Raw genomic sequence first — 24,907 nt, 5'->3', positions numbered from 1 at the left:
GCATTGTATATTCTACTCCTAATCATTATGCAGGTACATAATGCACTGTATATTCTACTCCTGATCACTAAACAGTTACATAATACATTGTATATTCTACTCCTGATCACTATACAGTTACACAATACATTTTGTATTCTACTACTGATCATTATACAGTTACATAATACATTGTATATTCTACTCCTGATCATTATACAGTTACATAATACATGGTATATTCTACTCCTGATCACTATACAGTTACATAATACATTGTATATTCTACTCCTAATCATTATGCAGTTACACAATGCATTGTATATTCTACTCCTAATCATTATACAGTTACATAATACATTGTATATTCTACTCCTAATCATTATACAGGTACATAATACATTGTATATTCTATTCCTGATCATTATACAGTCACATAATACATTGTATATTCTACTCCTAATCATTATGCAGTTACATAATACATTGTATATTCTACTCCTAATCAGTATACAGTTACACAATGCATTGTATATTCTACTCCTAATCATTATATAGGTACACAATACATTGTATATTCTACTCCTTATCATTATACAGTTACATAATACATTGTATATTCTACTCCTAATCACTATACAGTTACATAATACATTGTATATTCTACTCCTGATCATTATACAGTTACATAATACATGGTATATTCTACTCCTGATCACTGTACAGTTACATAATACATTGTATATTCTACTCCTAATCATTATGCAGTTACACAATGCATTGTATATTCTACTCCTAATCATTATACAGTTACATAATACATTGTATATTCTACTCCTAATCATTATACAGGTACATAATACATTGTATATTCTATTCCTGATCATTATACAGTCACATAATACATTGTATATTCTACTCCTAATCATTATGCAGTTACATAATACATTGTATATTCTACTCCTAATCATTATACAGGTACATAATACATGGTATATTCTACTCCTGATCACCATACAGTTACATAATACATTGCATATTCTACTCCTAATCATTATGCAGTTACACAATGCATTGTATATTCTACTCCTAATCATTATACAGTTACATAATACATTCTGTATTCTGCTCTTAATCATTATGCATTTACATAATACAATGTATATTCTACTCCTGATCATTATACAGTTAGATAATATATTGTATATTCTACTCCTATTCATTATGCAGTTACACGATACATTGTATATTCTACTCCTGATCATTATACAGTTACACAATACATTGTATATTCTACTCCTAATCATTATACAGTTACACAATGCATTGTATATTCTACTGCTAATCGTTATGAAGTTACGCAATACTTTGTATATTGTACTCCCAATCGCTATGTATTTACAAAATACATTGTATATTCTACTCCTGATCATTATACAGTTACATAATATAGTGTATATTTTACTCCTAATCATTATGCAGTTAAAGAATGCATTGTATATTCTACTCCTGATCACTATACAGTTACACAATACATTTTGTATTCTACTACTGATCATTATACAGTTACATAATACATTGTATATTGTACTCCTAATCATTATAAAGGTACACAATACATTGTATATTCTACTCCTTATCATTATACAGTTACATAATACATTGTATATTCTACTCCTAATCATTATGTAGTTACATAATACATTGTATATTCTACTCCTGATCATTATACAGTTACATAATACATTGTATATTCTACTCCTAATCATTATGCAGTTACATAATACATTGTATATTCTACTCCTAATCATTATACAGTTACATAATACATGGTATATTCTATTCCTGATCATTATACAGTTACATAATACATTGTACATTCTACTCCTAATCACTATACAGTTACATAATACATTGTATATTCTACTCCTGATCATTATGCAGTTACATAATACATTGTATATTCTACTCCTAATCATTATACAGGTACATAATACATTGTATATTCTATTCCTGATCATTATACAGTCACATAATACATTGTATATTATACTCCTAATCATTATGCAGTTACATAATACATTGTATATTCTACTCCTAATCAGTATACAGTTACATAATACATGGTATATTGTACTCCTGATCATTATGCAGTTACATAATACATTGTATATTCTACTCCTTATCATTATACAGTTACATAATACATTGTACATTCTACTCCTAATCATTATACATTTACATAATACATTGTATATTCTACTCCTGATCATTATACAGTTACATAATACATTGTATATTCTACTCCTAATCATTATGTAGTTACATAATACATTGTATATTCTACTCCTAATCATTATGTAGTTACATAATACATTGTATATTCTACTCCTGATCATTATACAGTTACATAATACATTGTATATTCTACTCTTGATCAGTATACAGTTACATAATACATGGTATATTGTACTCCTGATCATTATGCAGTTACATAATACATTGTATATTCTACTCCTAATCAGTATACAGTTACATAATACATGGTATATTGTACTCCTGATCATTATACAGTTACATAATACATTGTATATTCTATTCCTGATCATTATACAGTCACATAATACATAGTATATTCTACTCCTAATCATTATGCAGTTACATAATACATTGTGTATTCTACTCCTAATCATTATACAGTTACACAATACATAGTATATTCTACTCCTAATCATTATGCAGTTACATAATACATTGTATATTCTACTCCTAATCATTATGCAGTTACATAATACATTGTATATTCTACTCCTGATCATTATGCAGTTACATAATACATTGTATATTCTACTCCTAATCATTATGCAGTTACATAATACATTGTATATTCTACTCCTAATCATTATACAGTTACACAATACATAGTATATTCTACTCCTAATCATTATGCAGTTACATAATACATTGTATATTCTACTCCTGATCATTATGCAGTTACATAATACATTGTATATTCTACTCCTAATCATTATGCAGTTACATAATACATTGTATATTCTACTCCTAATCATTATGCAGTTACATAATACATTGTATATTCTACTCCTAATCATTATACAGTTACATAATACATTGTACATTCTACTCCTAATCATTATACAGTTACATAATACATTGTATATTCTACTCCTGATCAGTATACAGTTACATAATACATTGTATATTCTACTCCTGATCATTATACAGTTACATAATACATTGTATATTCTACTCCTAATCATTATACAGTTACATAATACATTGTATATTCTACTCCTGATCATTATTCAGTTACAGAATACATTGTATATTCTACTCTTAATCATTATACAGTCACATAATACATTGTATATTCTACTCCTAATCATTATGTAGTTACATAATACATTGTATATTCTACTCCTAATCATTATGTAGTTACATAATACATTGTATATTCTACTCCTGATCATTATACAGTTACATAATACATTGTATATTCTACTCTTGATCAGTATACAGTTACATAATACATGGTATATTGTACTCCTGATCATTATGCAGTTACATAATACATTGTATATTCTACTCCTAATCAGTATACAGTTACATAATACATGGTATATTCTATTCCTGATCATTATGCAGTTACATAATACATTGTATATTCTACTCCTGATCATTATACAGTTACATAATACATTGTATATTCTACTCCTAATCATTATACAGTTACATAATACATTGTATATTCTACTCCTAATCATTATACAGTTACATAATACATTGTATATTCTACTCCTAATCATTATGCAGTTACATAATACATTGTATATTCTACTCCTAATCATTATACAGTTACATAATACATTGTATATTCTACTCCTAATCATTATACAGTTACATAATACATTGTATATTCTACTCCTAATCATTATACAGTTACATAATACATTGTATATTCTACTCCTAATCATTATGCAGTTACATAATACATTGTATATTCTACTCCTTATCATTATACAGTTACATAATACATTGTTTATTCTACTCCTAATCATTATGCAGTTACATAATATATTGTATATTCTACTCATCATTATGCAGTTACGTAATACATTGTACATTCTACTCCTAATCATTATACATTTACATAATACATTGTATATTCTACTCCTAATCATTATACAGTTACATAATACATTGTATATTCTACTCCTAATCATTATACAGTTACATAATACATTGTATATTCTACTCCTGATCATTATACAGTTACATAATACATTGTATATTCTACTCCTGATCATTATACAGTTACATAGTATATTGTATATTCTACTCCTAATCATTATTAAGTTACATAATACATTGTATATTCTACTCCTGATCATTATACAGTTACATAGTATATTGTATATTCTACTCCTGATCATTATACAGTTACATAATACATTGTATATTCTACTCCTGATCAGTATACAGTTACATAATACATTGTATATTCTACTCCTGATCAGTATACAGTTACATAATACATTGTATATTCTACTCCTGATCATTATACAGTTACATAATACATGGTATATTCTACTCCTGATCACTATACAGTTACATAATACATTGTATATTCTACTCCTAATCATTATGCAGTTACACAATGCATTGTATATTCTACTCCTAATCATTATACAGTTACATAATACATTGTGTATTCTACTCCTAATCATTATACAGTTACATAATACATTGTATATTCTACTCCTAATCATTATACAGTTACATAATACATTGTATATTCTACTCCTAATCATTATGCAGTTACACAATGCATTGTATATTCTACTCCTAATCATTATACAGTTACATAATACATTGTTTATTCTACTCCTAACCATTATGCAGTTACATAATACATTGTATATTCTACTCCTAATCATTATGCAGTTACATAATACATTGTACATTCTACTCCTAATCATTATACAGTTACATAATACATTGTTTATTCTACTCCTAACCATTATGCAGTTACATAATACATTGTATATTCTACTCCTAATCATTATACAGTTACATAATACATTGTTTATTATACTCCTAACCATTATGCAGTTACATAATACATTGTATATTCTACTCCTAATCATTATGCAGTTACATAATACATTGTACATTCTACTCCTAATCATTATACAGTTACATAATACATTGTTTATTCTACTCCTAACCATTATGCAGTTACATAATACATTGTATATTCTACTCCTAATCATTATACAGTTACATAATACATTGTATATTCTACTCCTAATCATTATGCAGTTACACAATGCATTGTATATTCTACTCCTAATCATTATACAGTTACATAATACATTGTTTATTCTACTCCTAACCATTATGCAGTTACATAATACATTGTATATTCTACTCCTAATCATTATGCAGTTACATAATACATTGTACATTCTACTCCTAATCATTATACAGTTACATAATACATTGTTTATTCTACTCCTAACCATTATGCAGTTACATAATACATTGTATATTCTACTCCTAATCATTATACAGTTACATAATACATTGTTTATTATACTCCTAACCATTATGCAGTTACATAATACATTGTATATTCTACTCCTAATCATTATGCAGTTACATAATACATTGTACATTCTACTCCTAATCATTATACAGTTACATAATACATTGTTTATTCTACTCCTAACCATTATGCAGTTACATAATACATTGTATATTCTACTCCTAATCATTATGCAGTTACATAATACATTGTACATTCTACTCCTAATCATTATACAGTTACATAATACATTGTATATTCTACTCCTAATCATTATGCAGTTACATAATACATTGTATATTCTACTCCTAATCATTATGCAGTTACATAATACATTGTTTATTCTACTCCTAAGCATTATGCAGTTACATAATACATTGTATATTCTACTCCTGATCAGTATACAGTTACATAATACATTGTATATTCTACTCCTAATCATTATACAGGTACATAATACATTGTTTATTCTACTCCTAAGCATTATGCAGTTACATAATACATTGTATATTCTACTCCTGATCATTATGCAGTTACATAATACATTGTATATTCTACTCCTGATCAGTATACAATTACATAATACATTGTATATTCTACTCCTGATCAGTATACAGTTACATAATACATTGTATATTCTACTCCTGATCAGTATACAGTTACATAATACATTGTATATTCTACTCCTTATCATTATACAGTTACATAATACATTGTATATTCTACTCCTAATCATTATGCAGTTACATAATACATTGTACATTCTACTCCTAATCATTATGCAGTTACATAATACATTGTTTATTCTACTCCTAAGCATTATGCAGTTACATAATACATTGTTTATTCTACTCCTAATCAGTATAGAGTTACATAATACATTGTATATTCTACTCCTGATCATTATGCAGTTACATAATACATTGTTTATTCTACTCCTAACCATTATACAGTTACATAATACATTGTATATTCTACTCCTAATCACTATACAGTTACATAATACATTGTATATTCTACTCCTGATCATTATACAGTTACATAATACATTGTATATTCTACTCCTGATCATTATACAGTTACATAATACATTGTATATTCTACTCATGATCATTATACAGTTACATAATACATTGTATATTCTACTCCTGATCATTATACAGTTACATAATACATTGTATATTCTACTCCTAATCATTATGCAGGTACATAATACATTGTATATTCTACTCCTAATCATTATGCAGTTACATAATACATTGTTTATTCTACTCCTAACCATTATGCAGTTACATAATACATTGTACATTCTACTCCTAATCATTATGCAGTTACATAATACATTGTATATTCTACTCCTAATCATTATGCAGTTACATAATACATTGTACATTCTACTCCTAATCATTATACAGTTACATAATACATTGTTTATTCTACTCCTAACCATTATGCAGTTACATAATACATTGTATATTCTACTCCTAATCATTATACAGTTACATAATACATTGTTTATTCTACTCCTAAGCATTATACAGTTACATAATACATTGTATATTCTACTCCTAACCATTATGCAGTTACATAATACATTGTATATTCTACTCCTAATCATTATATAGGTACACAATGCATTGTATATTCTACTCCTAATCATTATATAGGTACACAATACATTGTATATTCTACTCCTGATCATTATACAGTTACATAATACATTGTATATTCTACTCCTAATCACTATACAGTTACATAATACATTGTATATTCTACTCCTGATCATTATACAGTTACATAATACATGGTATATTCTACTCCTGATCACTATACAGTTACATAATACATTGTATATTCTACTCCTAATCATTATGCAGTTACACAATGCATTGTATATTCTACTCCTAATCATTATACAGTTACATAATACATTGTATATTCTACTCCTAATCATTATACAGTTACATAATACATTGTATATTCTACTCCTAATCATTATACAGTTACATAATACATTGTATATTCTACTCCTAATCACTATACAGTTACATAATACATTGTATATTCTACTCCTGATCATTATACAGTTACATAATACATTGTACATTCTACTCCTAATCATTATACAGTTACATAATACATTGTTTATTCTACTCCTAACCATTATGCAGTTACATAATACATTGTATATTCTACTCCTAATCATTATACAGTTACATAATACATTGTATATTCTACTCCTAACCATTATACAGTTACATAATACATTGTATATTCTACTCCTAATCATTATACAGGTACATAATACATTGTATATTATATTCCTGATCATTATACAGTCACATAATACATTGTATATTGTACTCCTGATCATTATACAGTTACATAATACATTGTTTATTCTACTCCTAACCATTATGCAGTTACATAATACATTGTATATTCTACTCCTAATCATTATACAGTTACATAATACATTGTTTATTCTACTCCTAAGCATTATACAGTTACATAATACATTGTATATTCTACTCCTAACCATTATGCAGTTACATAATACATTGTATATTCTACTCCTAATCATTATATAGGTACACAATGCATTGTATATTCTACTCCTAATCATTATATAGGTACACAATACATTGTATATTCTACTCCTGATCATTATACAGTTACATAATACATTGTATATTCTACTCCTAATCACTATACAGTTACATAATACATTGTATATTCTACTCCTGATCATTATACAGTTACATAATACATGGTATATTCTACTCCTGATCACTATACAGTTACATAATACATTGTATATTCTACTCCTAATCATTATGCAGTTACACAATGCATTGTATATTCTACTCCTAATCATTATACAGTTACATAATACATTGTATATTCTACTCCTAATCATTATACAGTTACATAATACATTGTATATTCTACTCCTAATCATTATACAGTTACATAATACATTGTATATTCTACTCCTAATCACTATACAGTTACATAATACATTGTATATTCTACTCCTGATCATTATACAGTTACATAATACATTGTACATTCTACTCCTAATCATTATACAGTTACATAATACATTGTTTATTCTACTCCTAACCATTATGCAGTTACATAATACATTGTATATTCTACTCCTAATCATTATACAGTTACATAATACATTGTATATTCTACTCCTAACCATTATACAGTTACATAATACATTGTATATTCTACTCCTAATCATTATACAGGTACATAATACATTGTATATTATATTCCTGATCATTATACAGTCACATAATACATTGTATATTGTACTCCTGATCATTATACAGTTACATAATACATTGTTTATTATACTCCTAATCACTATACAGTTACATAATACATTGTATATTCTACTCCTAATCATTATACAGTTACATAATACATGGTATATTCTACTCCTGATCACTATACAGTTACATAATACATTGTATATTCTACTCCTAACCATTATACAGTTACATAATACATTGTATATTCTACTCCTAATCATTATACAGGTACATAATACATTGTATATTATATTCCTGATCATTATACAGTCACATAATACATTGTATATTCTACTCCTGATCAGTATACAGTTACATAATACATTGTATATTCTACTCCTGATCAGTATACAGTTACATAATACATGGTATATTGTACTCCTGATCATTATGCAGTTACATAATACATTGTATATTGTACTCCTGATCATTATACAGTTACATAATACATTGTTTATTATACTCCTAATCACTATACAGTTACATAATACATTGTATATTCTACTCCTAATCATTATACAGTTACATAATACATGGTATATTCTACTCCTGATCACTATACAGTTACATAATACAATGTATATTCTACTCCTAATCATTATACAGTTACATAATACATTGTGTATTCTACTCCGGATCATTATACAGTTACATAATACATTGTACATTCTACTCCTAATCATTATGCAGTTACATAATACATTGTTTATTCTACTCCTAAGCATTATACAGTTACATAATACATTGTTTATTCTACTCCTAACCATTATGCAGTTACATAATACATTGTATATTCTACTCCTAACCATTATGCAGTTACATAATACATTGTTTATTCTACTCCTAACCATTATGCAGTTACATAATACATTGTATATTCTACTCCTAATCATTATGCAGTTACATAATACATTGTTTATTCTACTCCTAATCATTATACAGTTACATAATACATTGTGTATTCTACTCCGGATCATTATACAGTTACATAATACATTGTACATTCTACTCCTAATCATTATACAGTTACATAATACATTGTACATTCTACTCCTGATCATTATACAGTTACATAATACATTGTATATTCTACTCCTGATCATTATACAGTTACATAATACATTGTATATTCTACTCCTTATCATTATACAGTTACATAATACATTGTTTATTCTATTCCTAACCATTATGCAGTTACATAATACATTGTATATTCTACTCCTAATCATTATGCAGTTACATAATACATTGTTTATTCTACTCCTAATCATTATACAGTTACATAATACATTGTGTATTCTACTCCGGATCATTATACAGTTACATAATACATTGTACATTCTACTCCTAATCATTATACAGTTACATAATACATTGTATATTGTACTCCTGATCATTATACAGTTACATAATACATTGTTTATTATACTCCTAATCACTATACAGTTACATAATACATTGTATATTCTACTCCTGATCATTATACAGTTACATAATACATTGTTTATTCTACTCCTAACCATTATGCAGTTACATAATACATTGTATATTCTACTCCTAACCATTATGCAGTTACATAATACATTGTTTATTCTACTCCTAACCATTATGCAGTTACATAATACATTGTATATTCTACTCCTAATCATTATGCAGTTACATAATACATTGTTTATTCTACTCCTAATCATTATACAGTTACATAATACATTGTATATTCTATTCCTGATCATTATACAGTTACATAATACATTGTATATTCTACTCCTGATCATTATACAGTTACATAATACATTGTACATTCTACTCCTAATCATTATACAGTTACATAATACATGGTATATTCTACTCCTAATCATTATACAGTTACATAATACATTGTGTATTCTACTCCGGATCATTATACAGTTACATAATACATTGTACATTCTACTCCTAATCATTATGCAGTTACATAATACATTGTTTATTCTACTCCTAAGCATTATACAGTTACATAATACATTGTTTATTCTACTCCTAACCATTATGCAGTTACATAATACATTGTATATTCTACTCCTAATTATTATGCAGTTACATAATACATTGTATATTCTACTCCTAATCATTATACAGTTACATAATACATTGTATATTCTACTCCTAATCAGTATACAGTTACATAATACATTGTATATTCTACTCCTAATCATTATACATTTACATAAGACAATGGATATTCTACTCCTAGTCACTGTGCAGTTAATTCACTTGCGTTCAAGGCTGTGTTCCTAACCAAGTGGAAATGGCACTGTATCTTAGAATTTCATGTCACTCAACATGTAATGTTGCTGCTTTGTATTAATCCTGCATATTCTTTGTACTGAATGTCAACTTTGTTTTTCTAAATTTTATTTTGTAATTTATTCACTGTGCTTCACAGTAGTCTATATTAAGTTTTTAAAAGTTTTTTTCTTGACAATCTGTATTGTATCTTTTAATTTCTGTTGTATATTTTCTGGAGCTTTTCTTATTGGGCCTTCACCCACCTGGACATTCCCGGTTATCCAATAAAATAAATAATTAAATGTATGAGCTGAGGACATGTAGACAGATGTATGATGGCAACATGCTTAAAGCTTGGAGGTGTTTTGTGAAAAGTTACACTGTTTGTGTAGTAAGGACTCTAGAATCATTATTCCAAATTTTTTGAGTGAATTCAATGAAATTGAGGAGTATGTTTCTAGTTTGTTGCCTTAAGGTATTCTTCAGTTTTCTTGATAGCTGGTGCTTTGAAGTAGAAAGGAGAAAGTAAGGGTAGTTAACTTTTTGTGGGTATGTACACCCCCCCACCACACACACACACACACTCACTCAACTATAATGTATGTGGGCAGACTCCCCAATAAGCCATGGGAATTGAGACTATTATAAAAGGTGCTTATACAATCTCTGTTGACACAGAGGGGAGCCCTAACTTAGACCTTGGTAACCCAACTTCATTTAGTGGTTCAGGTTCTTTTTAGACCTGGCAAGGAGTGAATGAGCATACCCATCCTTGGAGGGATTGGGGGGTTCCAGGTGACAAGATACCATGATGCCCTTCAGAGGATTCAGAGAAGGGGTGACACAAATTCAGCCATGGAATATATGTGCTCCTCATCAAGCTGTTTCAACGTAGCCTTTATCAAAGCTGCTTGGAAGCATGCTGTCAGAAAGAGAAGGCTTAATGACCCCAGTGTGATGTCGGTTGGAGGGATTGGGCAATAAATCGAAAATTGCAGATGGTTTCGCCTAAGGCCAGGCTGAAGAATGAGAGAGAATAATGTCTGGGGAACAGAAAATGAAAAAAGTATAAAAGGAAGAAGAATATGTTAAATGTAACAGAGCAGCTACGGGCCACGTGGACTCATTTTACATTCAGCCCACGGAAAAAGAATATGTTAAATGTAACAGAGCAGCTACAGGCCACATGGACTCATTTTACATTCAGCCCACGGAAGAAGAATATGTTAAATGTAACAGAGCAGCTACGGGCCACGTGGACTCATTTTACATTCAGCCCACGGAAGAAGAATATGTTAAATGTAACAGAGCACCTGCGGGCCACGTGGACTCATTTTACATTCAGCCCACGGAAGAAGAATATGTTAAATGTAACAGAGCAGCTACGGGCCATGTGGACTCATTTTACATTCAGCCCACGGAAGAAGAATATGTTAAATGTAACAGCAGCTACGGGCCACGTGGACTCATTTTACATTCAGCCCACGGAAGAAGAATATGTTAAATGTAACAGAGCACCTACAGGCCACGTGGACTCATTTTACATTCAGCCCACGGAAGAAGAATATGTTAAATGTAATAAAGCACCTACGGGCCACGTGGACTCATTTTACAATTCAGCCCATGGAAGATGAAGAATATGTTAAATGTAATAGAGCACCTGTGGGCCACGTGGACTCATTTTACATTCAGCCCACAGAAGAAGAATATGTTAAATGTAATATAGCAGCTACGGGCCACATGGACTCATTTTACTTAGGGTCCCACACCTAGCAAATGGAGGATGTGGGAAATGAACCCAGCATGGCTGAAGAGTAAAGCTATATCAGCCATAGCCGTTAAGTTTGCACATTGCTTATTGCATCATGTGTGTCTGTTTAAAGTAGTTCTTTTGGTACAGCACATGTTAAATTAACTATTAGCTCACTCCTTATTCACATCAGGCTCACATCATTCATAAATCTGTACTGATGTGCACAGTGATTGGTAGGGTTCGTAACCTTAAGGTGATGTGTGTTCTCAGTGCCACAACCTCATTCAGAAAAGATTACAATGGTATCATTTCCAGTAACAAAATAAATGCAGGTCAACCTCAGTCATGAAATTCTTCTGTTTACAGACTGAGCTAAAAAAAAGGCCTCATGATAAATTAATAAAGCACATGTTATCAGTAGATGGATTATCGGGCTTTGTCTGTCTGTACTAAACACTAATGTTTGATAAACTGGAAAGATGTGTTTAAAATATATGATAAGGAGCATGTGATTCACAGCTTTGGGTAAGTTTCTGTTCACATAAGAAAGTAAGAGTTAAACAATGGTATGTGTAAACTATCCGTATCTGTTTCAGGCTCTCAAGAAGCATGAGCTTGTCTTGTCAAACAATGGATTCAAAATTGTTTTACTGTTTGTTTCTCCAAGATTATTCTTTTTCCTGGATGACGCCTAATATGTTTTCTTTGTTACCTTTGCAGTCACCATTCATTGGTAGCTCAAAGTAGTGTAATGTTGTGTACTGTTACAACAACACTTTTGTCTAGTAGTTTTTAAAATCATTTGTGCTAGTCATGACCTTCTACAGTTAGTTAACTGTTAGAATTTCCTCTGTGGTTAATGTTCTACTAACACACATCCCCGATGATCACCTAGCCTGAACGGGATCTGCACCCACGCACAACAGTAGCCCGTCATCTGCAAGGGAACTTCACCCACACACACACACACACACACCCCAGCAGCACCTCAGTTGCAAGGGAACTTCACACACACACACACACACACACACACACACACACACACACACACACACACACACACCCCAGGAGTACCTCACTTGTAAGGGAACTTCATCCACACACCTTTGGAGCCTCTCAACTACAAAGAGATTGCACCCACATATCCCAGAGTCCCTCACCCAAAAGGAGACTTCACACACCGACTCACCAAGAGCCCCACACCAACCCATGAGCACCTCGCCTTCAAACTCTGTGCTGCATGTAGAATTAAAAGCATTTCCTATTATGACTCAGGCATCCAGCAGTGCACTGGTGCTTTTGCTTATTCGGTCATTGGCACACCTTACCCTTGTCTAAGATGAATGGTCGTGGTGAATTTGATTGCCACTTCCAGGTTCTCATCTCAGTGGATGCAAGTTAATTCCATCATGTCCCACGTGGGGGAGGAGGGAACTACTGCTGTATTTCACAAATTCACTCTTATGATATGCGTGATAAGAAGGGTTTTGTGGAAGACAGACTGCAGACTTGCATACATTTTCACTGTTAACATTAGTGCTGTGGCATGATCTTTTCAGCACAAGTGTGTGCAAACAAGTTTATCTGTGTAGCGACAACCATCTTACAGGACAGACTGATGAATCATGATCTGTAGAGAAAATCCATGAAATGGCTGCTGTGACAGCTGACCAAATAGAATTTTGTCTGCCTGTAATTTAAGGATAGCGCCAGTGCCCTCAGAACATACATGTTTAGCTGCTTAGTGACGTGATCTGTCATTCTTCTTCCCAACAGGATCTTACCAGTATGGCTGCAGAGGAGGAGGAAGAGGAGAGAAAGGCGTCTACTCTGACCGACATGGATAGTTTCTTAGAACGTGAGAAGTATGAGGCCCAACAGATTGAGAAGCAGGAGGCAAAGCTGCTGACCCTTCAGCTGATAGCAGCTCTGTGTGAGAAGGTGACCAGTGCTGTGTTCAGCAATACAGTGCAGGTAAGATGGGAAGTCTATAGTAGTACCTCGAATTTCCTTGCCATGTTCGTGTCATATGAAATCCTAAGATTTGATGCCATAAATCCCCTGCTTTGCATTTCATGGAGTGATAATGTAGTGCATCCTGTTACACTGTGAGAAGGTATGTCTTGGGGACTTTAAAGCAGACTGTATAAGAATGTTGGTAGTCTGTTCTCCTGCCTTTCTCTTGTTGTGAGATGATCATGTAGCATTCTTTCAGCTGAAGTCCAGCTATCAAATATATTCTGTACTGTAACAGTTTAAGAAACGTCTCTGTGTTGGAAGATTTTCAGCCCATATATCTCTAGTTAATCACTGTATATTAATCAGATTAGACAATAGTAGTAGAAGTAGCGAACTTAAACTCGTCTTAAGTGAAAAAAAATATATAATTGTACAGAATTACTAAGTATTCGAAAGTAATCCAAGCAAGGCAGGCAGAAAAAGAAAAAATAATAAGAAAAAATGTATGATGGAAATAAAATATACACTTAAATTACAACTAATTTAAAATGGGAAAGAGAGGTGGGTGGTATCCGTCTCCTTTTCGTGTGTAGCCCACTCCGTGGGGTGGGTATAAAATCAAGAGGGAAGAACTCTCTAAACTGGGATTGTCTTTTACTCCCAGAGGTCCACGTCTAAGTCCTGAAAAGGACTCAGCTGTCAAACTCCTTGTAGGGAAGTAGCTGTTATTTGAGGAGGTGGTCCTGTGTAGTCCTGAGGAGGACTGTTAGCCTTGAGTAGAGCTGTTTTAGCTCTGAAGAGGGCTGTTTTTGGCTCTGAGAAGGGCCTTTGTGGGGGTGGTGGTCCTCAAAAGGACCCTTTTAGTGCTCACAAGGACTTGTGTGCTATACAGATCTTTTGTTGGTCCTAATAAGGACCTTTGTATCTCCTGTTTGGGTTGGGTGATGCTGGTGGTCCTTTCCTTATTGCCAGTTAGTCCTTACAAGGTCTTGTGTACCCCCATGTTGGTCAAGGCTAGCCTAATGTGGTATGAATTACTTGGGTCCTAATAAGGCCTATTGCAGTCTTATTAGTCCTAAAAAGGACTTTTGTGCCCCCTTGTGGATCAAGGCTGGGCTTGGTGGTGAAATCCCAGTGGTCCTAATGAGGACCTTGGTAGCCCTTAGAAGGACTGGATGTTCATCGTGTTTCACTGTTGCAGTCATTACACTTGGGTTATCCTGCTGGCAAGCTACTCGCAGTCGGCCTGAATTCCAAAGTCCCGGTCCAGCGTCGGTTGCTGTCGCCTCTTCCCTGACGTCAGTGCGCCAGGGGTATAAAAGATGCAGCCGATGCCATTTTCTTCAGTCTTTCTTGCCGCGCGGTGCCCGAAGCAAAAGCAGTTCGCAAGTGCCAGTTGGCCAACTCCTGAGATTTTCAAAATTGAATTTCAGATCCGAAGTCTTCTATAAAGCTAAGTACCCTGTTGGGGAAACTTTTTTCTTGCTCCAGACCGATGTCAGAAAAAGTTAACAATTGTATTTCTTGTGGGAAGCAAATACCTCATAAGGATTTTCATTCTTACTGTATTCCTTGCCTAGGCCCTGATCATGACGTTGCTAGTTGTAGGTTTTGTGCTAGATTTAACCAACGCACTATAAAGCGTCGGTACGATTTTGCTTTTCATTACTTTGGCCGAAGGTTTAACTATATAATGCCATCGGAACAACCGACGACCGGAATTCATAAAAAGCGCAAGGGGAAAGAAAAGGACAGGCATCCAAGGTCCAAAACCGACGACGAAGCCTCTTCCAGGCCAGTCGCTGGTTCGCCGGTGCTCAGTGAGGCGCTTTCGCAGCCCCTGACTCCCGCTACCTCAGAACCACAGGCCGCCTCTGACTCCCATGTGGAGACAACTAGGCCTCTGGATATTCAAGGTATTGGCCCTTCGGAAACTAATCCCTCAGATGGGTCCGGACCCGCTGAGCAGGCATCGGCTTCTGAGGGTGTTTTCAGACCTACACAACTTTATATAAAGCAGACTTCAGCATCCAAGACAAAGACTAAAACAGTTTTAAAGACAAGGAAACAAGTACAGCATTCTCCAGGACAGACTTCTATGCCTAAGAAACAGATGCTCAAAATGGCCGAAGACCTAATTACTTTGATCAGGGGTTCCCATCCCCCTCCTGACAAGAGTCCTATGCAAGATACTGAATATGATTCCTCTGATCAGGTTTCCATTTCCTCTGACTCCTCTTCAGAACAGGGATACTCTATTCCTCCCTATGAGGATTCTGATGCTGAAGAATCTATTCCTTCAGCTTCTCCTCCTGAGGATTACTCATTTGGGGAAACCCTGCATACCATGAGGGAGCATTTCCGCTGGGAGAGCCAAGATTATTCAGATTCTAAGAAAAGGTTTAGAGACTTTCTTCTACTACCTCAGCACAGACCTCTTGCAATTCCTCCTGTTCTAGACATATTAGATGATGTATTTTCAGAGTCCGGCCTATCTCCTGACTCTTTACCTCCTGCACCTGTTAAGCCGGACAGATACTACAGGGTTCCAGATTCTCATAAATTTCTATATAAAAACCCTGCTGCTGACCCAGAAACTATCTCTCAGGGTCCCAAGGGGGTCAAGGCTGCTACTGCTAAAAACCCTGTCCCCTCAGATAGAGATTCTAGGGCACTGGACAGATGGGGGGAAAAAGTCTACACTTCTGCTACCTTGGCTGTAAGTGCTTTAAATTGTCAGTTTCATATGCTCAAATATCAGCAATACTTGATGTCTTTGTTAAAACAGAAAATGTTGACAAATTCTGAATGTTCTGAGAACAAAGATTTGCAGGATTTATTGCATGCAGCTGAACAAGTGGGAAAGCATACTTTGCAATGTGGTTATGATTCACTAGAGGCCTCTTGCAGGGCCGCTGTAACAGGTTCTGTTGTTAGAAGGCATGCTTGGTTAAAGGAACAGACTCTACCTGACCATGTTAAAGCAAAATTATTGGTTGCTCCATTACAGTATGATACTCTGTTTGGTGTTAAGGCAGAAGAGGTGTTGAAGAAAATGGAGGGTAAAGCTAAATCTAAGCAGACAGTGAAGGGTTTCTTACAGGAACAGCCATCCAGATTTAGCAGGAACTGGCCTTCTAAGAATTGGTCCTTTCCCGTGTCAGACAGGCCACAAAGAGGCAGATACAGACACCCTACAGGCAGGCAACAGCCCCAGGGCTCATACAGGCCCAAACAATGGGGTGTTTCTACCTCCAAAAGCGGAGAAGACAAATCACAGCCATATAGGAAACAGTCCCAATGACTTCCCTCTGCCAATGCCAAGCACTTCTCTCTTGGCAGCACCCTTAGGGGGAAAACTAGCACTTTTTTCACAAAATTGGGACACGATCACTCAGGATAAATGGGTCCTAAACATACTCTCTCAGGGCTACAGGTTCCATTTTCACACCCTTCCAAAGGCAAAAGGTATGCCAGACCTGCCACACAGTCAATGGGCAGAGGCACAAAAACAAGTGACCTCTCTCATGGACATGAAGGCCATTCAGCGTCTGCCACAACAGGAGCAGGGACAAGGGTTTTACTCAACAGGAGCAGGGACAAGGGTTTTACTCAACAGGAGCAGGGACGAGGATCTTACTAGGAGCAGGGACGAGGATCTTACTCAACAGGAGCAGGGACGAGGATCTTACTCAACAGGAGCAGGGACAAGGATCTTACTCAACAGGAGCAGGGAGGGACAAGGGTTTTACTCAACAGGAGCAGGGACAAGGGTTTTACTCAACAGGAGCAGGGACAAGGACTTTACTCAACAGGAGCAGGGACAAGGATTTTACTCAACAGGAGCAGGGACAAGGATCTTACTCAACAGGAGCAGGGACAAGGATCTTACTCAACAGGAGCAGGGACAAGGGTTTTACTCAACAGGAGCAGGGACAAGGGTTTTACTCAACAGCAGCAGGGACAAGGATCTTACTCAACAGGAGCAGGGACAAGGATCTTACTCAACAGGAGCAGGGACAAGGATCTTACTCAACAGGAGCAGGGACAAGGGTCTTATTCAACAGGAGCAGGGACAAGGGTCTTACTCAACAGGAGCAGGGACAAGGGTTTTACTCAACAGGAGCAGGGACAAGGGTTTTACTCAACAGGAGCAGGGACAAGGATCTTACTCAACAGGAGCAGGGACAAGGATCTTACTCAACAGGAGCAGGGACAAGGATCTTACTCAACAGGAGCAGGGACAAGGATCTTACTCAACAGGAGCAGGGACAAGGGTTTTACTCAACAGGAGCAGGGACAAGGGTTTTACTCAACAGGAGCAGGGACAAGGGTTTTACTCAACAGGAGCAGGGACAAGGGTTTTACTCAACAGGAGCTGGGACAAGGGTTTTACTCAACAGGAGCTGGGACAAGGGTTTTACTCAACAGGAGCAGGGACAAGGGTTTTACTCAACAGGAGCAGTGACAAGGGTTTTACTCAACAGGAGCAGAGACAAGGATTTTACTCAACAGGAGCAGGGACAAGGGTTTTACTCAACAGGAGCTGGGACAAGGATCTTACTCAACAGGAGCAGGGACAAGGATTTTACTCAAGACTTTTCTTAGTCCCAAGAAAGGACAAGGCATGGAGACCAATTCTGCACCTGTCTATTCTAAATACTTATTTGGACGTTCCAATATTCAAAATGTTGACTCTGCAACAGCTTCTGCCCATGCTGGGAAAGTCTTGGCTTGTAACTTTGAACCTCAAAGAGGCATATCTGCATGTCCCAATCAGACAATCTTGCAGAAGATACCTCAGATTCATAGCTGGCTCTCTGCACTGCCCTTTGGCTTATCTACTGCACCCAGGGTCTTCACAAAATGCCTGGCACCAGTAATTGCATTTTGCAGACAAAGAGGAATACAAATATATCCCTACTTGGACGACTGCCTTATTCAAGCAGAGACCAAAGACATTCTACTAAAGCATCTGGCGTTTGTAAAAAGATTACTAATTTGCCTAGGGTACACAGTAAATGAAAATAAATCAAAACTAGTACCCTCTCAAGAGATAATATTCCTGGGTGCAAGCTTAAATACAACTGCCCAGATGGCTTATCTCGCGCCAGACAAAGGCAACTGGCTTCTTACTTTGAAATGTTGGCAACAAAGGCCCAGTTATCTGCAAGAATAATTCTGCAGGCTTTGGGCTTCATAGCTTCCTGCATTCTACAAATTCCATATACAAGACTGCATATGAGGAAACTACAGTGGTATCTAAAAAGGGTTTGGACTCAACATTGCCACAGCCTGGAAACATTAATTACCCTCATTCCCTGCCTGCAACAGGAGTTTCGATGGTGGGCACAAGCCTGTCACCACAACAAGGGACAGCCATTCACTCTACCCATGGCCAGGCAAACACTAACAACAGATGCATCAGATTATGCCTGGGGGGCCCACATGGAAGGAAAATGTATTCAGGGAGCATGGCCAGCAAGCCAAATGCATCTTCATATCAATCAAAAAGAGATGCTAGCTGTACAGAATGCCCTGACAGCCTTCAAGGATCTGCTTCATCCAGGACAACTGCTGGTAAAGACGGACAATACTACAGTCATGTGGTACATAAGCAGGGAGGCACACATTCCTACCCCCTGTGCAGACAAGCCATGACTTTGTGGGACCCAGCATTGATTTATCAAGTACACCTGCAAGCACAATTCCTGCCAGGAAAGACAAATACTCTGGCAGACGAACTAAACAGAAATCTCAAGGATCCTCACGAGTGGAAACTAGACCCACAAATCTTCAGCATGATAACAAGGAAATGGGGATGCCCAGACATAGATCTATTTGCCTCCCCTCACAACTGCCAACTACAGAGATTCTGCACAAGGACTTATCACAAACAAGCATGGAAAGTGGATGCCCTATCATTCAGCTGGAAAACCCTTACAGTATATGCCTTTCCTCCACTGCCTCTCCACCCCAAGGTACTCCTAAAGGTCAGACAAGAGAAGCCAAAAATAATATTGATTGCCCCAGCCTGACCACACCAGCACTGGTACCCAATCCTAAAGAGCTTGTCTCAAGGCCCAGCCTGGACATTACCTGAAATTCCTCATTTGCTGACCTAACAAAACAATCAGATCCTGCACAGCCAACTCAGAACCCTAAATCTGGCTGCATGGCTGATAATCTAACCATTCAGAACACACCTCTCTCTAAAGTAGTTATGGATGTTATTTTGGAGGCCAGGAGGCCCAGCACCAGAAAATCTTATACAGAAAAATGGAAGAGATTCTGTGCTTGGAACCAGGCACAAGAAATGGACGTGCTTGTACCAAATATTTCTCAGATTTTACAATACCTAACTGAGATGCTGAACAAATGCCTATCCTTCTCATCAATTAAGATCCATGCCTCTGCCATTTCAGCTCATTACAATACGGATCCACCTATTTTTTCACATCCACTGCTAAGGCAGTACTTCAGAGGGGCCAAAAACCATAAGACCTCCAAGGAGAGCTCCAACACCTGCATGGGACCTCAATTTTGTCTTGGAAAAGCTCACACTGCCTCCTTTTGAGCCAGCCAATACAGCTGGCATAAAATACTTATCATGGAAAACTGCTCTGCTCCTAGCAATATCTTCAGCAAGAAGAGTCTCAGAGTTACAGGCACTAATGGCTGTGGAACCTTTTATTATTTTCCATCCGGACAGGGTTTCTCTAAGGACAAACCCAACATTTATGCCTAAGGTAGTGTCCAGTGTGGCTCTTAACCAAACCATTAATTTGCCTACCTTTTATCCAAACCCACAGAATAAGGAGGAGAGACTTCTGCATTCTTTGGACATACACAGACAGCTATGCTTCTACTTGGACAAAACTAAAGCTTTCAGAAAGACTGAGCAACTTTTAGTGGCATATGCTGCAGGATCACAAGGAAAAGCTATTTCAAAGCAGACTATTTCAAAATGGATAGGCCATTGCATTCATTTCTGCTATTCACAACATGGCAAATCAGTGCCTAAGGGCATTAGGCCACACTCAACCAGAGCAGCAGCCACTTCAGCAGCCTTCCTCAGAGGAGTACCAACCAAGGACATTTTGGAGGCTGCAACTTGGACTTCATTGCACACTTTTACAAAGCACTACCACTTACCTCTTTACTCTAAATCCAGAGCAGGCTTCGCCACTGCAGTTCTGCAGGGCCTCATAGCCACTCCTAATTCTATCTAGGCTCAGCCACCCAACCTCAGCTTTGGGATTCAACCCAAGTGTAATGACTGCAACAGTGAAACACATTGAACATAGTACAGTTGTGTACCTACAATAAATGTAGATGTTCGAGTGTATTCACTGTTGCAGTCCAGGTTACCCTCCCTCCTTCCCCCTTTCTTTGCTGGGACTTATCTGTACTTCTCTGTTATATGCAACCTATGTGGTGTATTTGCTTGTAGATGAAGGTAATGTTTATGTTTGTGCATGCTTTTTTATGAGCAGAATTGTTAGCCTACCCTTTTGGAGGCACCTGACATCTGGGCAAGAAAAACTGAAGAAAATGGCGTCGGCTGCATCTTTTATACCCCTGGCACACTGACGTCAGGGAAGAGGCGACAGCAACCGATGCCGGACCAGGACTTTGGAATTCAGGCCAACTGCGGGTAGCCTGCCAGCAGGATAACCTAAGTTTAATGACTGCAACAGTGAATACACTCGGACATCTACATTTATGGTAGGTACACAACTGTACTTTCTGGCCTGTGGAGTAAGAGTTAAAACCTGTAAGACTTATAAACGCCAGTACATATCAGATCAACATAACAAACAAAATGTGTAACATTTGGTACACACAGAAAACATAAACTAGCATGCAAGGTGGTTCCTGGTAAAGGAAGGCTTCTGGAGACAGTTCGAGTCCAATAATGATCCTTTATTTTTCAGTCCTTGCAGGTTACAGAATTCAGTCTCATCTTCCTCCAAGCATTGTTCTGAGTAACTAAACCTACTGTACTGTGCTGACATTTATACAGAGAAAAGAGGGTGTGTTCAGACAGCTAGCCAATCACCACGGTGGGGTGTGTTTTGTGGCATGGCCTTTAATGAGCACATCCCTCTGATGGGTATGGCTAACCAGTTCCATGTTTCAATCAGGTACAAATTCATTTTACATTTTTATTTTTATTTAGTTCTTATTGTTCCATTATGTTTGGATGTTATACCCACCTCTTACGTGCTTCACTCCTCTTTTCATAAGTTTCCTGGTTTAGTTTGTTTCCTGGTTTGTTTAGTGAAATTGATTTAAAATGGTATTTAAAACCAACCGGTAGAATAAAATAAAATAAAATTAGTCATGTAAACAGTGTGGCAATTTTCTATACTTAGCATTCCGGGGAAAAAGGAGGTTGTCTTCCTCAGTCTATTAACCTGTCCAGTATAATGTCTGTTTATTGTCCTGTCATTGAAGAAGGGTATTTGGCTCTGTATACTGTTTGTGAAATATCCTGCTTCCCAATGTAGGGAATGGTTCACCATTCCTGCTTCCCAATGTAGGGAATGGTTCACCATTCCTGCTTCCCAATGTAGGGAATGGTTCACCATTCCTGCTTCCCAATTGTAGGGAATGGTTCACCATCCCTGCAATCACAGCTGGGCAAGATCATTGCACCTCCCAGTAACCTGTCTGTTTATGAACAAATATTTCAACATGTTCTTAGGTCTCATGGCCATCCTGTGCTCTTGACAGAGTCCCATCAATATACTTGATGACTGGTCCCTTTAGGAGATCGTATCAAAAACTGACTTCATCAATACTTTTGTGCATTGCCACAAGCCACCCCCCAACTTATTTGGTCCTGCGGGCCCTGTGCTATGATTTCCTGTATTCTGATAGTTCAGTCTGTTTGATATCGCATGTGGTTAATACAGAATATATTTTCTCTGTTGACTCACAGCCTCCCCTGTCCGATCATTCTAACCAACATTTGCAAGGCTCATCTGCTTTTCGTGGATATCTTCTCCAGTTGTCCATGTGAGAAGATCCTTCATACTTCCACTTCCAGTGAGTGGAGGGTATGGTCTATGGTTTTTGCAATGCTTAAGGGGCCAAGTGTCACATCAATATCTTAGAGATGACGGCAGTTTTTTAGGATTGCAGGACCTCCAAGATTTTCTCCTCTTAGGTGTGATTTCCATTTAGACTGACAATGTGATGGCGGTATGGTACATCAACAAACAGAGGAGAACTATGTCCTCTTTGTGTTAGGAAGCAATGAGCTTGCATCACTTTCTAGTAGCAATACATATTCCCAGAAAATTCAACTGCATTCTTGATAGGCTCAGCAGAATGATCCTTATGCCTCTTGAGTGGTATCTCAGTCCAACGGTACCTCAGGTCATCTTCAACTATTGGAGCCATCTGTGCTGCATTCTCTTTGCATCTCCAGCCAGCACTAACTGCAGCACCTACTTCAGCTTGATCCCACAAGACAGTCAGTCCCTGAGGGGTGCTGTAGTCAAACAGTGACCTTCTGGTATCCTATGTGTTTACCCAGTTACCCACCAGTACTCCCGATACCAGCGTTTCTACAGAAAGCTCTTTGATGTGGAGTAACAATTATCCTCTTTGCTCCATTGTGGCCCAGACAAATTTGGTTTGCTCTGCTGAAGCTTCATCTCAAGGAAGCCTCTCTGGCTTCTGGATCCAGTACCTGATCTACTTCCCACCTATCTGGGAAGCCTCACCCAGATCTCCAGAACCTGGAACTCCTTAATTTCCCTAATTCCAGTAATGGCCAAGAATGCTGCTTTATCCCAGGACATTGTTAGGATACTGTCAGCTTTCCAGAAAGGCTCTATACAAAAGATATAACGTAGTAAATGGAAATGTTTTGTTCTCTAGGCCACCTGTCAACAAATTAAAGTCCAGTTGGTTTTAATTTCCAGATCTGATGTTATCTAGTCACCATTCCTCACGTTAGGGTCTTGGATCCAATATCGTATCCGAACCAGCATACTC

General features: G+C 36.1%; 1 protein-coding gene across 4 annotated transcripts in view; it reads left to right on the top strand.

Annotated features, from left to right (window-relative positions):
* TANGO6 (transport and golgi organization 6 homolog) overlaps window positions 1-24,907 on the top strand; it is a 1,856,125-nt gene that overhangs the window by 766,730 nt on the left and 1,064,488 nt on the right. For 3 of the 4 annotated variants that reach the window (XM_044082029.1, XM_044082027.1, XM_044082028.1), the window contains exon 11: window positions 14,714-14,911. The exons of the other annotated variant lie outside the window; for it this stretch is intronic. In XM_044082029.1, the coding sequence (XP_043937964.1) occupies window positions 14,714-14,911 (198 nt within the window). The remainder of the gene's footprint in view (window positions 1-14,713; window positions 14,912-24,907) is intronic. 4 annotated transcript variants of the gene reach the window in all.

The sequence above is a fragment of the Protopterus annectens genome, chromosome 8.part1, assembly GCF_019279795.1.
Source record: "Protopterus annectens isolate FY-2018-M chromosome 8.part1, PAN1.0, whole genome shotgun sequence".
Classification (NCBI taxonomy): domain Eukaryota; kingdom Metazoa; phylum Chordata; order Ceratodontiformes; family Protopteridae; genus Protopterus; species Protopterus annectens.
The sequence above is the reverse complement of the archived record's forward strand: the minus strand, read 5'-3'. Positions and strand labels throughout refer to the sequence as shown.